This window comes from Platalea leucorodia (assembly GCF_965183815.1).
Source record: "Platalea leucorodia genome assembly, chromosome: 9".
In the NCBI taxonomy this organism is placed as follows: Eukaryota; Metazoa; Chordata; class Aves; order Pelecaniformes; family Threskiornithidae; genus Platalea; species Platalea leucorodia.
Genome location: NC_138831.1, coordinates 4,385,502 through 4,401,829, shown reverse-complemented (window position 1 = coordinate 4,401,829; position 16,328 = coordinate 4,385,502). Strand labels below are relative to the sequence as shown.

Below are 16,328 nucleotides of genomic sequence, written 5' to 3'. Positions count from 1 at the left end.
GCGCAGTAGATTCATGTAGTATTGCCCCCTCAAACATCAATCAGCAAGACTCGGGTATTAGCAAGAAATTAGCAACAGAAATTAACACAACACAAAAAAGTTACTATTTTCTCAGAAAGTGAGGCTACATACTACAACTCAGTACAGCACTAGCTCTATAGAACAACATGAGAATAACATCTTCAACATAAAAACATGACAAGTCAAATCCGAAAGATAAACCAAATTTATTTAAAACAAAAAGTTAAGACAGTGCTATTGCCAAGATTGCAAAAATGAAGGATTCTTTTACTGATGTGACGAGACAGCCAATTTACAGCAGTTACATTAATTCTGAGAAAATCAGGTTGGGTTTACACTGCTTCAATTGACTACATGTACTTTCTGCAAGACAAACTGGTTCCCCTTCCCTCCCTCTCCCAAAAGACAACAAAAACATCCTATAAAAAACATGTACAGAATTTTGAGACACATGATCGAAACACGAACCATTGTCCAAAAGCCTGAAACTTTCCAACAAGGTTAAATCCTTTGTTGCTTCAACCAACCCTCAACGGGGGAGCTACAAGCACAACGCCGTCACCTCTGACAAAGAGCATCGGAATATTCCTTTTGGTAGACTATGAAGAAGGAAAGAAAAGTTTACATTTACAAAAGCATAGTTTACAAAACATATCTGCTAAGCATATGACCAAATCCAATCATAACAAAACACCAGAAACAACTCCAACAATCAATCTCAAATGTTCTGGCATGCTGAAGAGATCAATATAACTAACACCACAACTTTGGATATCCTTTGTACTTCCAGAACAATTTCCCCCAACCTTCTTTTAGATCTCGGTTCAAAACGTAGTCCGCAATAAACTACTTTAACAATATAACACAGTTTAGTTTTAAAAATGTTTTCTATAGGGATAAATACACTGAAGTCCTTACTTTATAAATCTCTTCATAGGTTTCTTCATCAATCTCTATTGTAGTCACAGTTTCTTCCACATCACCCAAAATCATATTTAAGTGCTGATCATATGCCTGTAGGAATGAATTAGTTTATTATTTCTTCTAAAATTCAAACACAAGCTCATTAAAATGAGAATTATAGCAAGACTTTCAGACATAATTAGTTTAGCCTGATTTTGACCAAAATGTGCCACTATGTCAAAACAAAATAGTATCAGTTATAATTTCAAACGTAAATGCCAGCAAATCAGTACTCTGCAGCATAAGAAAAAAAAAGGGGAAGACATTTATATTCACTGAAACGCTCTTCCAGGAAACAGCTCTGCAGCTTTCAGTGAGAACACATGCAAGAACTCAGAGACAGACACACTTCGTTAACATATACACCAGCTATTCTCTGCTGCCAGCCCAGCCTCCTGGAACTGATTGCCTGGGGCCAACTTAAATGATGTGAAAGCTGTCATTCATACAATGCTACAAAAACTTCAAATAAGCACACATTCCAAACACCTTACAAAAGCATTCTGCAAACTACACGTGTGCCTCATGGATTTCTCCTTGTCTCTGTGCTCCCAAAGGAGCTGAGGCCCAGTTAACACATGGGGCAGCTGGATCTCTTCCCCAACACAGTACAGTACTCAGGAAGGATGACTGACTTAATAGAAAGCAAAAATCTGTCTTGTCAAAAGACATATCACTCTCAGAAGAAAGCACTTAGACAAATGAGATTTGCAGAGTCCAGCTGAGTACATATCCCATCATACCCTCATAGTGTATGTCTTAAGAGATATTTGTTTGATAACGATCATCTCATTCTTAATTCATTCTTAAAGAGACCTCAGGGTACTTCACAAGAAGAGGCCTGCAGCATCATTGCTTATTTCACAGACACAGAAGTGGAAGCCAAAAGCAGTGGAATGAATTGCTTAGTGTCATTCAGGAGACAAGAACACCAAGATACATCTCTTGAATCCCTGGAGAAGCAGAGTACTGAACGGATTAGATTTTGCCACCAATCACATTACACTTTTGATAAGAGAAAGGGTTCAGCCCTTGATACTAAGATGGTCTTTAACCTACCTTCTCTAACAACTTCTGCATTTTTAACCAAGAGATACAACTACTTGCACTTTTAAACTGATATTTTTAAACAATCAATGGAAGAACCATAGAATCATTTGGGTTGGAGGGGACCTTTAAAGCTCATCCAGTGCAACGCCCCTGCAGTGACCAGGGACATCTTCAAGCAGATCAGGTTGCCTAGAGCCCCATCCAGCCTGACCTTGATTGTTTCCAGGGACGAAGCATCTGTGTACTAGGCTGTTGTATGTAAAAAAAGGCTGCCCAGTGCTCAGCTGAATAAGGTGGTAGCGTTCTGAAAGTTTTACTTACATGTAGTCTGCCTCTAAGCTCTCTGTCGTTCCTCATTTTCACATAGATTCGCTCATCTAGACTGAGCCTGATGAGATCAAGTGGCTCCTCTACGGTATTTGTTGTTTGTTGCTAAAAAAATAAAATTAAAAACATTATTTGTACAGAAGAAGCCTGTGAACTTTTCCATTCCTCAGTGTTAGTGAGAGACAGAAAACAAGCAGGTAAGAACACAGATTCAAATATTCCTTCACATCCTGTTGAACCTGAGTGCAGTTGATATGACCGCTCCATGGATACTCACCAGCCTGAGCAAAAGCAGTTAAAAAACTTCAGTTTAGTTGGCAGCAAATCACACCTCACACATACTGTTGCATAAACTATATTCCTTAGCAGCAACCATTGTCCATACTACAGCAGAAAGCCTAATCTGCATGAACTAGCCAGCTTACGGACCACATATGCCAGCACATGGTGCAGGCTAGAAAAACCAAACCCGCGCTGCCGTTTTTGCCAGCACAGGTCAGTCAGCTCGGTAACGCGCTGCCCTCCTGCCCCACACCCCCTCGCCTTGGGGCCTAGCTCAACCACACAGCAGCCGTGCCAGGCCGCGGAGCGGATTAGAAACCCGAAGGCACGCTGGGCTGGGTCTCTTTTTTGTGCTAAGGGCGTATTTTCAGGGTCACAGCTAAAATGCGTGAACGTTTTTGTGCATATCCCGCAGCATGCTACCTATTTCCTTCTCAGTGGGGCAGAGCCAAGGGTATTTTCCTCAGTTGCTTCCCTCCGTTTCCCTCCTCCGGCGGCTCCTGGGGGAAAGCGGCCTGAAGCGGGCCCTGCCCGCACTCCGCCGCCCCCGCCGGCAGCCCAAGGACCGAGGCGCGCCGTGCAGTAACTCCATTCCTCACGGAAAGCGCTTCCCCCGGGGGGCTGCGCCTCACCAAGGCTGCCCGAGCCGGGGGCTCTGCCGGCGGGTACCGCCCAGCCCCAGCTGGGCAGCCGAAAGCCTGCCTCCATCTTAGGCCCCGCCGGCCGCGGGAGGTTTCCCCAGGCCCGGCGGAGGGAAGGCGGGCCCGGCCGCGGCGGGGAAGGCCCGGCCGCGGCGGGGAAGGCCCCGCCGGTGCCTCCCGCCCGGAGGGAAGCAGGGAGCCGCTCACCTGGTCCACCTCATCCGCCATCTTTCAAACCGCCTCCCGCGCTCTCCCGCGAGACTTTATGGCCCTTCCCCTTCCCCTCCGCCGGGGGCGGGCCGGGGGCGGGCCGGGGGCGGCGGCGGGGCCCGCAGCGGGGCCGGGGTCTGCCCGCGGCCGGGGGAGCGGCATGGCCAGGAAGCGCAAAGCATCGCCCGGGCCGGCGGCTGCCAGCAAGAGGCGCTCCGGGGGGCCGGGGGCGGCGCGGGACGAGCCGGAGCCGGAGCCGGAGCCGGAGCCGGAGGAGGGTGAGTGCGGGCGGGAGGCCGGGCCGGGCCGGGCCGGGCGCTGCGCCATCGCCGGGGCTTAGGGCCTCTCCCGGCCTCTGGCGCTTCGGGGGAGCTGGGGAGCGGCGGGGTCAGCTCGCCCTTCGCGACCTCGGCCGCCCCCGGGAGGGAAGGGGCCGTTACCTCGGGCGGGGGGCGCGGGTAACCGCTCTCCACGGTGCCAGCGGGCGGGGCGGTGCAGGCAGAAATCGGGGGTTTAAATCCGTCTGTGCCGTGCCCGGCGGGGCCCACACGCTGTCTGGAAGCACTGGGAAAGGCTGGAAATCAGGCACTGAGCGACGCGGTGGGGTCCGGCTCAGCTCGGCCGTGCGGGGCTGCGGACACCCCCGGCGGCGGCGGCGGCCGTGACAGGCGGGACTGGAAAAGTTCGCCAGAGCAGCTTCACAAAGTCGTAATTTCTTGTGACTGGCAAGTACAACACTTATTTTTCAACTGACCCCATTGGTAGGACTGTGGGAATCTTTATGTACTTCTTGTGCGTTACATTATTACGAGCATTTTCCTTAAACAGGTCTCATCGTTCAATTCTTAGCCTATTTATTCAGAAACAATGACATGCTCGTCATTGTGAGTGCCCACTTTCTTCTGTAGCTGGCTCTAATGAAGTCCGTGGAGGTATAGTTTCTGATTGCCATGGAGATAAGACGTCACCCTTTAACGTATCTTCCTTTCTTCTGTCCCGTGCAGATGATTTTGAAGAGAAAAAGCCCAGAATAAAGAAGAACAACTCAAAAGCTCTGGCTAGGAAGAAGGAAGAAGACTCTGATACTGGAGTTTCCAACTCAGCAAATAAGCCTTCAAAACAAAAAGGGGCAAAATCACTAATAAAAGAAAATAAAAAAAAAACTAGAAATAAAGGGAATCATGACAAAGAGGAAACTTGCAGGTAAGTTTATTTATTATCATTTGAGTCTGCAGGAGCTCTCTGTTCATGGTTGCACAGTATTTGTTTAGGGCCCAGTGCTGCTTATGTGCATGTGAGCAGTTTACTTTAGGCTGTCAGTCCAATTCAGTACATTTATGTCACACAGCTGGACAGAAGTACCGTCTTACTCATTGCAGAGTCAGTCCTGAGGAAGATAGTCTGTGTGGGAAGCAAATACGTGAGCCTTTTCAAATTCAATGGTTTAAATATAAAATTTTATTTCGTTTGTTATAGTTTTTACGTGGGACTAAGGAGGCTTTATGGAATCCAGCATGAATAGAAACGTTGGCCAGAGATTTGGGTTTAAAATGATGAGCAGAAATCTTTAAACGTATCATTCTCTGGTGTTTTTTGGAATCTGAATGTAATATCAGCATGGTCTGCCCATGGAGATTGCTATAGCAAATGAATTAATAAAAAGAAATTAAACTGATTGATCTCATTTCAGTGGCCAGCCAGAGCCTTGGGTATTAGTGTAGTGAAAGAGAAAGAGTTCTAAATTCAGTAGACTTTGAAGGTTCAGTAAGAACAAATGATTCAGTAAACTGTTTCTCCAAGGACTGATTTGTACAAGCTGTTCTAAAGGATGGGGCCTTTTGTAGGTTCAGGCATCTTCCTTCCTAAACGTCCTTGCCGAACCAGGACCTAAGTTTGCACTGAAAAAGTGTTGCTCCATTGAGCCCATGGTTATTTATGGCAAAGACGGTTTGCTTTATAGAGAAGGTATCTGTGGTTTAATTGTCAAATACTCAATGTGTTGTTACTGATGCAGAGGTCATGCTTCATTTATTTTTCTGTTTTTAGTGTGTCCTTCCTCTATTTTTCTTAAATAAACAAGCACCTACACTTCCTGATGCTAAAGCCATTTTGATAATTGTAACAGTGACTCGCTGAAGACCCCTCAGAAGGAGATAAAGTTGAAGAGAGAATCTCCTGTTAAAAAAGAGATGGGTGAAGACAATATGGATGATGATGATGACAGTGAAGATGAATGGGAGGACGTGGAAGGTACCAATTGCATGTTTATTCATTTTAAGGAGTAAATATTCTTGTAAACAATTTTTTTTTTTTTGTAATTTGATTTTTGAACCATTTCTCATTTGGATTCAGGTAAATGTATATGCTCTGTGTACCTAAAGTATGCTCCATGTGCATATCTGTGTCTTTAAACGTTCGTATCTCACAATGCTTTTAGAATGGTTCCAAAGTAGAAAAAACCCAGACAACTACTGACCTGATGGTACTGCCTTGAATTTGACTATTTGTTGGCTTACATTAAAATTATGCTGCCGTGCACAAAGCACTTTCTCAGCTGTTTGTGTTGTCTAATATTGAGTAGCTAAGAATGAGTCGGTTTGAAGATTAAAAACTGCGACTTGCTAGTAAAGGAGAGTGGAGGTGAAACCAACTGAGCTGTTCGATTAGGTGGCCGTCAACAAACTGTGCTAAGAATCATGATGACCATAATCTTCGTATTTTGCTGCTACAGATTGACGCCTTCTAAAGTGAACAGTTGTCAGGGTTTTTTTTTGCTACTCTACAAGCACCCTTCAAGTCACATCTGCTTCATTCACCTTTCTCCTGATTGAGCTTGCCTGTGGCAGTCACTTGCCATAGACCGTGCTGAGCTGATGCCTCAGCTGCAGGTGACTGGCATCCCACAGTTATTTGAAATAACTGAGCACACACAGTGTTACAGAAGATCCAGGAGCTGGTAATTACTGGGGATGTTCTGTTTGTAGGTTATTTGAACACCTGAGAAGGAATAGGTAGGTTCTTATCCCATTGTCAGACCTCCCTGGGGCATCCATTCCATGTTTACTTATCGTTTAGTAATATTTTATTTTTCCAGAACTCCAGGAACCTGCCACAGATAAGTTAGAAGAAGCGGCTGTTCTTCCAGCAGCGGTGCTGCCAAGCAATCCTGTCGAGATAGAGATTGAAACCCCAGAGCAGGTGAAGAAAAGAGAGAGGAGGTAAGAACAGGGAAGGCAGTTGGAGGGCCATTAAAGGATGAAGTTAAAAATATGCTAAGTCTTGACTGTCACTGACTTGCTCTGCTCTGGGTGGAAATCCCCACTTTGTGCAGCCTGTTGAGTTGGAGTGATGTGAGGTCATGGGATGGAGAAGAGTTTACACACTGACAATTTTACCAAAAATCTTCAGTGGAAGTTGGTGGGAACGGAGGTTTTTCAGCTTTCTTGAAAATTGAGCGTGTGACTTCATTGTGCTTTAATATCTACATTTCCAAACCAGGGACAGTAGTAGCTCTCTTCGAGGAGAGCTGTGGGTGAATGGCATTGTTGTACTCTAAGTATCTTAACAGCTCAGGCGGGAGCCTCCGTGTGCCCGTACCTGAGGTGTGGACAGGTGGGTCAAATGAGCGTCCTTGGCAGCTGGGAGCGTTATCCCAAGGAAGGCTTGCTTTGTGTGGCGGCTGGAGGCTTCGTGATATCTCGTGCTGCTACAGGGCGGGCACTGTCCCAGGCCAGCCGTTCATAACAAAGGAACCAGAATATCTGTTGCCTCTAAGTTAAAAGACTTCATCAATGAAGAGAAAAGCATTTTTCCGGGAATCTGAATGGAATGTTAGCAGTAACCTAAACATCAAACAATTCAGACAGTGAATTACAAGTTTAGTATGGAGCTGTCCAAAGCTGTCTGCTAGGGAACTGTAGGCACATAAAGTTAGGTGGAATTTAGGCCATCTGAACATATCCAAGCTCTCAGTAGTCGGGTATGTGGAGTTCACAGTGTATTAGTCATATGCAGCCTGTACGTCTATTCACATAGCCAGTAACTAAACTTTGGTTAAGTGTGCACAGAAGTTTCTCTGGGATGGATTCTCTTTGTGAACTGATCCAGTTCGGGCATGTAGAAAGGCAGGTCCGCAGAAAACCCACAACATCCATTTCTTTTGTAATCTTATGCAGAGAAAAAAGGAAAGCCGAATTTGAGCTGTATCTTCGGAGAATGATGAAACGTTTCTGCAAGGAGGTTCGTGAGGACACACATAAGGTATTGGTCACAGAGAAACCTGGCAGAGAGAAAATTGCACGTAGAGATGTCTGAACTGATTTGTAATGAAGAAAAAAATGATTTTGATAAAATAATTTGGGGCCGTGGCTGGAAGCGAAAAAATAAAAAGGCTGTAGTCCTGACAAGTGCTCATTAGACTTCGTCTAAACTGTAATTTGGAAACATCAGTGACCGCATTAGTAAAATTCTAAATCGAAGCAGATGTGACTAGGGTGTATATTTCTCCTCTGAGTGCGTATCTGCTCGTTCGGTCGGGGTTAAACTGTCAGTCATGTAGGGCAGGAGACACCGAAGGGGCCTGAAGGCTTTGCTGTCTTCTGATGGTGATCTGAAGACAGCCCTGTGTCACCCTGCTTGGGAGGCTCCGTTGGTGCCTGTCTCTGTTAAAAGCAGCAGTAAAGCCTTCCTGGTCTATACCATGGACAGTAGCTCCAGCAAAGAAAATCTCTCGTGAACTCACTATAAAAACTTCTTTTTCTCAGGTTCACCTGTTGTGTTTATTAGCAAATGGTTTCTATAGGAACAGGATCTGCAGCCAGCCAGATCTTCATGCCATTGGTCTGTCCATCATCCCCAGCCACTTCACAAAAGTGCCTGCAGGCCGCGTGGACCTTCTCTACCTTTCCAACTTGGTGAAATGGTAAAACTCTCTCTCCTAATCATGCTGTCACGCAGAACGTAGAGCCAGGGTTCAGGGAGGCAGTAAATGTAATTCCCAATTTTCAGTGATTTTTCTGATTTTAAATACAAGGGTGAGAGTCTGTCCTTTTTACAGAAGGCAAGGATGAACTATGAAGTTTAAGAATACAGTCACAAACACTAGACAATAAGTAGGTGTCTCATATTTCAGGTTTGTTGGAACCTTCACTGTCAATGATGAGCTTTCCACTGAAAAAGGAGAGCCTCTTCAGTCGACCTTGGAGAGGCGCTTTGCTATCTACGCTGCACGAGATGATGAAGAGTTGGTTCATGTAAGTGACTGGGAGGTGCAGGGCTGGTTGCTGAGTTTGCACGCTAGATCCGTGCTGTGGTGCTGTCCGGGCATACACGGAGTGGTCTTTGAGGGATGGATTTGAAGAAAACAAATTGCTGACTTAGGTGATTCCGTGGCTTTTTTTTGTCGTCATCGTATTTTTATCTGGAGTCCTTCTGTGATTAAATTATTCAATTTGAACTGTGCCTAACTGGAGCCTCTAGTTCTGGTTGGTGTCACTGCGTGCTCCGTGTTCTGCGGTGAATGGTTTTATGTATAGTGTATAGAGCTACTTGTTCCTAAGTACGCTTTGGCTTCTTTATATTGCTGTATATCAAAGTGTAGATCAAAGAAAACCAGCTTAATATTAAGAAATAGTAAATTTCTTCTGAAATACTAATTTGAGTGAGGAAATTCTTGGGCTTACTTGCAGCCACAGAAACTCTTTACAGATCTTTGAGTTAGAAGGTTGGTAGTTTGTTACTGTGAATCACCATTGAAGGCCAAAGGAATTGAGCTTTGATTTAGGGCAGCCTGAGGCTAAGGCTTCAAAGGGACTTCAACTCTACAGTCATTTTGTGGTGGAATTGGATTAAGGGAAGAAGTGGAGTCAGTTGCTTCAAGTCACGCGGAGATTTTGGTAAAACAGCCGAGGGGCGGAGGGAAACATAGGAAATCAAATTGACGGAGGACATTTGAAAGAACGGAAAGGAGCTGCTGTTTTGCAGGTGCATGGCTTGCAGCTCTGCCCTGTTGCTGATAAAGTGGGATGTTGCAGCTTCTGTGCTGCGTAGCAGGAAGCAGTTGTGGTGGCTTTGCAGCCTTGCTGTGGAAACGCAGAGATTCACTTACTGGGACAGGAGGACGAGACAAAGCAAGCCAAGTCCCGTGCAGGAAGGCAGTTGCCAGGTCACAGCTGTTAGCCCCTCAGGTGCGACGGCAATGACATTCTCTGCATGGCTGGTGGTTCTGCTGGGGTCAGCTGGTGGCATTTGGTTGGCTGTGGCCACCTCTGGGAGGCAGGAGTTAGAGTCATCTTACTCGGTTTTTCTCAAGAATGAGAGACTGATAGGGTAGATGGGATGCGGGTGAACGACTGTGTCTGCTCTGGCAGGATGGTTCACTTTTAGCCTCTTTAGGAACTGGTTCCTCATCTGTGAGTTAACAGCAGTAACAGAAATAAGAGCCAGAGAAGGCTGTGCGGTGCTTTAATACTGTAGCACCTGAGCTGCCTACACATCTGTGTCAGTGTACACAGCACTGGGCAAAAGGTAGGAATGAAAATGATTTGTGACAGAACCCAGATTGTAAAAGAGTTTCGAGTGTTCTTTTTATATACCTTGAAAAAAGGTTAAACATGCTTTATTTTTTCTTTTGCAGATATTTTTAATTATTCTGCGAGCATTGCAGCTGCTGTGTCGCCTCGTGCTGTCTTTTCAGCCTATTCCTCTCAAGGAGACAAGAGCAAAGGTAGTTTTGTTGGGTGTGTGGAATAAGGAATAGGTCACTGGTTTAGGGAGTAGGATCGAAAAAACTCTCTGGCAGTTGCAGCTTGAAGTGAATCGCTTACTGCAAGACCCAGGAGGATGACAATGTTCTGTCTATAATGCAGCAGATGCAAACCCTTAATTTTTAGGTTTCTTCTTTAAAGAAACCACCCATTCTGTGTGTTTCAGCAAAGACTTCTTATGCTTCCGTGGTTTTAAATTTCTTTAAAACTTAGACAGCGAACAGTTGCTGCTTGAGTACGCCTCCCTTCAGGCATTTGCCTGAAGTTTTCAAGTCCCTAAGACATGCAGATTTACCATGGTGGCCAGCCTTTGGTCTGCATGCACCTCGTGCCGATTTCAGTCTTTTTTTTTAACATATTCTTAGCGTTGGTAATAAAAGTGACGTAGCCTCTCTCTTTGCAGGGAAAAAGCTCATCCAAGAAGCAGTCTGTCAGTGGTACCTCTGAGGGGCAGGAGAGCTCCGCCACAGCACCCAAAGCTGTGGCAAAAAAATGCCCCTGCAGAAAAGCCAAACAGGATGAAAAGTCCTCAGAGAGCGAAGAAGACACCAAGGAGCCAAAGAAACGCAAAACTGCTCAGACCAAAAGGACACGCAAGTCAAAGTTGACTACAGGCAGCCAGGAACAGAAGGAATCTAGTAATGAAGAGAGCAGTTTAGCAGAAAAAGATGTGCCAGCCAGGCCCAAGAATGATCGCCGAAGACGAGTGGCCTCCAAAGTGTGTTACAAAGAAGAGAGTGGAAGTGATGAGGGCAGTGTTTCGGACTTTGAGGTTTCAGAGGAGGAGAGCGATCTCTCTGATGAGGATTTTGAAACTGTCTCTAAAAGGCGGAGGAGCTCACTGGGCTCCCAGAAGCCAAAGGTAACAGCTATAAAAAGCCCAAAACCTGAGACTTCAGAATCAAGGCTATCCAAAAATTCATATGGCGCTGAGCCGAGGCCAGCAAAAAGTACAGCTCCAGCCTTGCCTCACCCACAGAGAAAGAGAAACAAAATAATTTCTAGTGATGAGGAGGATGGCCAGCAGGAGGTAAGGAAAGCGATCGGCACAGACCAGTGGCTGGAGGTTTTCCTTGAACGTGAGGAGAAGTGGGTGTGTGTAGACTGTGTTCATGGCAACGTTGGCCAGCCCCAGCTGTGCTTCACATATGCCACAAAGCCGCTTTTCTATATCGTGGGATTTGACAATGATGGGAGTGTCAGGGATGTGACGCAAAGATACGACCCAGTGTGGATGACGGCAACAAGGAAGAGTCGTGTGGACCCTGAGTGGTGGGAGGACACGCTGCAGCCGTATAGAAGTCCCTATGTGGAAAGAGACAAGAAGGAGGAAAATGAGGTAAATGGCAATAGGTTATTCCGGACATTTAGTGCCACGAGTCCAGTCCTTGGATTCTCATTCAGGCAAAAATCATTAGAAATCTTTCCGTGAGGAAGGAAGTTTGGATTTGAGCTTGAAATGTTCAGATTGAGCATGTTTTAAAGGGAATATACAATGACAGATTAAAATAGTATCAAATGGAGGCTGTTCAGAGAAATCTGGGTAACAAAAGTACTGGACAGCCCATGCTGGAGACTTACTAATGTGCTTTCTGTACAGTTTCGCATTGCCCTTCTCAAGAGAGTCTTTAAAATACGTAGATCTGGGTACACATCTAAGTACCTGTTTGCAGCAAGAATGCTTTGGTCTGTTGGCTCGTCTAATTAAGTTTCTGGTGTTTTTTCCTTTGATCCATGCTATGATAATTCTTATTTTATTACAAAGGGTAGTGCAAGAGAGTTGTGAAATCCCTCTTCTTTGTATAATTCCCACAGTTTCAAGTTAAGCTTCAAGATCAGCCTCTCCCAACAGCAATCGGAGAGTACAAAAACCACCCTCTTTATGCGCTGAAGAGGCACCTCTTGAAATATCAGGCGATCTATCCCGAGTCAGCCGCTGTCCTCGGGTACTGCAGGGGAGAGGCTGTCTACTCCAGGTGAGTGGTGCACGTGTTGTCATGTGCGACTGTGATCTCTGTGACGAATTTAAGAGATAATGTCTGTGAAGACCACAATGTTGTTAGCAGTAGTCTCAGGCCTCATGCATAGACAAGGTGAGGCATTTAGCTGCTCAGGCGGCATTTGCGTATTGCTTAGATACAGCTTTTTTACAGTTCCTAACGTGAATAAGAGTTTGGAAATCTCTTACGGAGAGACTTCAAAACTCTTACGGTGCTTCCTTCTGGCCTTTTTAGAGACTGCGTACACACGCTGCACTCCAAGGACACTTGGCTGAAGCAAGCTCGAGTGGTGAGGATTGGAGAAGTGCCTTACAAGGTAAGAGGGTTTGACTCCCTCCTGTGCAACACGTCTGCCCTCTGAAGTTCAAGCTCAGCTCCTGTTTGGTTTTTGCTTTCTCCCTGTCAGCAGATGTAGATTTCTTGCTTGCTTGCGTGGTTTGCGGTAGCTGCATTGTGGATCTGTCCACCTACTGTGCCTATAGTTCCTATACACTGCCCAAAGCCCGGCTGTCTCCTCTTCCCGCCCCAAGGGTATCTATCTGGCACAACTGCACCCTTTTCATCTTCTTGAAAGGCATCCTAGCGTTTTATACGAACGGCAGGCTCTGGCTCCCTGTTGCATACGGATGCCATGGGTTATCATTTATAGGCAATGGATAGTGGAGCTAGGAAACAGAGATTTCTTCTCTCCCAGAGCCTTCTCCTTTGATGTCCTAGGAAAGTCTGAAATCGGTGGCAGCTTCTTGTTGTGGTGCCACAGGCTTGATCATTGTATTTGCACAGATGGTGAAAGGATTTTCCAACCAGGCGAGGAAGGCACGCCTTGCAGAGCCTGCAAACCGGGACAGGGAGGACCTGGCACTCTTTGGTCGCTGGCAGACAGAGGAGTATCAGCCGCCTATAGCAGTGGATGGAAAGGTAGCTCGGAAGGCAGAGGGCTGGTGTTAAAGGAAGTGGTGTATGGAGCTGTGGGCTTTATTTTTCCAGAAGTTGCATGTTTCAGAGATGAGATCAGTCCGTAACATCTGGATTCAGGATTAAGACTCCTGAGGTAACTGGACTCAGGAGGAAATGGTCAAAACTTCACTGAGGCCTTTCTTTCCTGAATACAAGTGATGAGGAGTGCTAGCAGTGCAGCCTGCTAACTCTATGATTTTGTTGATCTGATTTGCCTGCCCCATGTTTGCTTTGCTAATTCTCTGCGTTACAGCCCGAGTAACAAGGCCTGGGCAGAGAACATACCTAGGAGAGAACCATGCAGCTACAGTCTAGGCTGTTGCCTTGACATGGGAATGTTAATCAAATACTAAGAGTGGAATGTAGCAGGTCAGAAGGAAGGGAGGGCCCCCGAGTTGTAGCAAGGATTTCCACCTCTCTCCAGAGAGCAGGAGTGTCACCGTTTCTCTTTAATTTTGCAATAACAGGTTCCTCGGAATGAATATGGAAACGTCTATCTCTTCCTGCCATCCATGTTACCCGTTGGCTGTGTGCAGCTGAGACTCCCAAACCTGAACCGATTGGCGCGGAAGCTGGACATCGACTGTGCTCAAGCCATCACTGGATTTGATTTTCACGGCGGCTACTCGCACCCAGTGTATGTAAAGCTGCTTCGTCGCAGCTGATTGATAGATTTTGATCTCCTGCCGAAGCTGTACGCCTGGCGTTGAGGAGTACACGCCCTCCTCTTCTGCGCTAGTAGCGGCAGCGGAGTCCGTGGCTCTGGCATACGGAAGCGACTTTATACGCTTTAAGTGTCGGCCCTTGTGCGGGGAGGATAGGTGATGAGTTACACACCTAGGCCCTGTGAGACGGACATGGTCCTGTAGGAGCTTGCTTTCGGTTTGGCTGGGTCAGCAGGCATTTGCTCCCTTTCTTTTTTCTTCTAGTAGCTGACAGAGGATTGTGTTCTCCTTCCTAGTACCGACGGCTACGTCGTCTGTGAGGAGTATAAAGAGGTCCTCATTGCCGCCTGGGAGAACGAACAAGCAGAAGTAGAAAAGAAGGAGAAGGAGGTGAGAATTATTTTTGCAGCTTCCTTACTGTTCCCTGTATTAAGTAAAGTTCATTCGAACTGGGGACAGCTCGCCAAGGGTGGGCTGCGTAAGCAGCAGACAGAGCTCTGTGATGGTGAGCGGCTAGCCGCATCCCCCAAATGCCCCCTTTTGGGCTTGCTCTCCGGACCGCCATGGGATGCCGTACAACATCTGAAATAGTGCATGCTCTGGAATAGTTTCCCATGGCTGCTGGGAAGCAAAAACGAGGAATACAGGGATGAGGTTACAGTTTGGGAGGTGGCTCTGGTGTAATTTCCACGGTCAGGGTGCAGATTAGGAGGTGACAGTAATTCATGGATTTAGCAGATAACTGGACACCAATACATTTTACTCTTAAGAATCCTACTGGCCTATAATCTTTTCATGTGACACGTTTAAGTTGGCGTGGGTTTTTTTAACGGCAGTTTAAAATCTTCAAACTTCCATTTTCTGTGAGCGTAACTACGTTGAAACTTACAATGGTACATTGGTCTCTTTTCACTAACAATCCCTCGCAGAAGCGTGAGAAAAGAGCTCTGGGGAATTGGAAGCTGCTGACAAAAGGACTTCTCATCAGAGAGAGACTGAAGCAACGCTACTCCGTCAAGGTATTCTGCATTTCTATTAGCGATTTCTTTTTCAGGATGATATTTCTCTACCAAGAGATTTTTTTCCAGCCTTTCCAATGGGTTATGTTTCCAGCTGCAGAGTGTAGAACTCCCAGAGTGCAGTTGCTCAAAAATCTTTTTCTTTCCTGTTGTTAGCATGTGACTAGTGACTAGTAACAAAACCACACCAGAAATTCCACGGCGTCACATCCATGAAAGATTCATTGTTGTTTAACAAGAGATGTGTTTCCCAAAGCATCATTTTGTTGGTATTATTTCTGTTTTGACATACCCCCTTCCTAGATTTATCCCTCCAAGCCAAGCAAGCAGCTAACAGGATGAGAGGGGGCTGCTTTTTGTTACGCAGTCAGATGGTTTAGTTCTTAGCCCTTTCCCCATTGAGAAAGGTGAAAAACATGATCTTTCTAAAGCAGGTTTATTTTTATTCTTCCGCAGCCAAAAATATTTTGCTTGTGTTGAAAGAACGCTTGACATCCAGGAATAGAAACACACCGCTTTGGGTGAGAAGCCCAAACCAGAGCAGCCAACTTTTGTAATGTCATTCGGTGTCGCCGTGACGGACGACAAGCCCTTTCAGAAAGGGGTAGTCACGAGGGATTTCTAGAACAAGTTTTCAATTTTCACGCCTGTTTTTTCCAGAGTGAGCCGTCAGCACCTGAGGCAGAGAAAGGAGCGGGATTCTCTTCTGATGAAGAAGGAGGTCCAAGTTCAGAGACTGCAGTGGGGAACGTGGCCATTTCTTGGCCCCAAAATCGCCAGTTGGAGAAAAAAGAAGAAGAGAAGACAACCAGAAAGAGCAAGCGAGAAAAGAAAGGAGAAGCAGCACAGTTGTTCCCCTTTGAGAAACTGTGATCAGAACGAGCGTTCCTGTGCCGTTTCCAGATGCAAGAACAAGTCACAACAAAAGTATCCTTTGCCAGTTAAGGACCGAGTCTTCCTGCGCACTTGGGTTTCGGAGCGATCGGGGACCGGCCTCATTCAGTATCAGGAGTTTCTTTTGCTGTCAGAGGTAATTAGGTTCAGCCTTTTGGCCTTGGACTTCGGAGAAGCAGCTGTGCAGCTGCACCTTCTGAGAAGATCACTTCGTGCTGTTGGGGTTTTTTGCTCTCTTTTGCATCACTCAGCACTAATAATTCACTTTTCCGAGGCATTCCTTTCATCAGCACTGTCTTTTCCCATTTTTCTCCTTTCCGTTTTTTCCTGCTTGCTCAGAACTAAAGCACGCAGCTGCTACGTAACGGCCTGTGGCGAGCTGGCCAAAGGACTGCTGCCGCTCTCTTTGATTCATACCTTGCCCAAACCAGGGGGGAGGGAGAGTTCTGGTCTCGCTGTCTCATCGCCACAGAAGGGGAAATACTGCCTCTGAGGTGTGCAGCACCCTGCAGCGAGAGCTGGAGGAGTCTGAACA

General features: G+C 46.3%; 2 protein-coding genes across 4 annotated transcripts; one reads left to right on the top strand and one right to left on the bottom strand.

Moving 5' to 3' along the window:
- Nucleotides 1-450: 450 nt before the first annotated feature.
- Nucleotides 451-3,550, bottom strand: LSM3 (LSM3 homolog, U6 small nuclear RNA and mRNA degradation associated). Its single transcript, XM_082322415.1, has 4 exons — nt 3,492-3,550; nt 2,356-2,466; nt 940-1,035; nt 451-620 (listed from the first exon to the last, which is right to left on the bottom strand). The coding sequence occupies exons 1-4, from the start codon at nt 3,510-3,512 to the stop codon at nt 540-542; spliced, it is 309 nt and encodes a 102-aa protein (XP_082178541.1). The 5' UTR covers nt 3,513-3,550; the 3' UTR covers nt 451-539.
- A 68-nt stretch (nt 3,551-3,618) lies between these two features.
- Nucleotides 3,619-15,775, top strand: XPC (XPC complex subunit, DNA damage recognition and repair factor). 3 transcript variants are annotated; one of them, XM_082322410.1, is made up of 16 exons: nt 3,619-3,772; nt 4,499-4,697; nt 5,620-5,744; nt 6,589-6,712; nt 7,670-7,754; nt 8,258-8,415; nt 8,626-8,746; nt 10,129-10,218; nt 10,662-11,597; nt 12,074-12,234; nt 12,493-12,574; nt 13,042-13,176; nt 13,683-13,852; nt 14,177-14,270; nt 14,810-14,899; nt 15,560-15,775. In XM_082322410.1, exons 1-16 carry the CDS (start codon nt 3,655-3,657, stop codon nt 15,770-15,772), a joined length of 2,901 nt encoding a protein of 966 aa, XP_082178536.1. In that variant the 5' UTR covers nt 3,619-3,654; the 3' UTR covers nt 15,773-15,775. The 3 variants fall into 3 exon arrangements, with proteins under 3 accessions (XP_082178536.1, XP_082178537.1, XP_082178538.1); XM_082322411.1 differs by lacking the exon at nt 13,042-13,176; XM_082322412.1 differs by lacking the exons at nt 14,810-14,899; nt 15,560-15,775 and having other exon boundaries at nt 14,145-14,258.
- The last annotated feature ends 553 nt before the right edge of the window (nt 15,776-16,328 follow it).

Coding starts and splice junctions, on each gene's coding strand:
- LSM3 (XM_082322415.1), bottom strand. CDS start 3,512: ATGGCGGATGAGGTGGACCAG. Junction 1,036..2,355: donor AGCTTAGAGGCAGACTACAT/GTAAGTAAAACT, acceptor TCATTCCTACAG/GCATATGATCAGCACTTAAA. Junction 621..939: donor CCTATGAAGAGATTTATAAA/GTAAGGACTTCA, acceptor CCTTCTTCATAG/TCTACCAAAAGGAATATTCC.
- XPC (XM_082322410.1), top strand. CDS start 3,655: ATGGCCAGGAAGCGCAAAGCATCGCCCGGGCCGGCGGCTGCCAGCAAG. Junction 12,235..12,492: donor GGAGAGGCTGTCTACTCCAG/GTGAGTGGTGCA, acceptor TGGCCTTTTTAG/AGACTGCGTACACACGCTGC. Junction 13,853..14,176: donor GGCGGCTACTCGCACCCAGT/GTATGTAAAGCT, acceptor TCTCCTTCCTAG/TACCGACGGCTACGTCGTCT.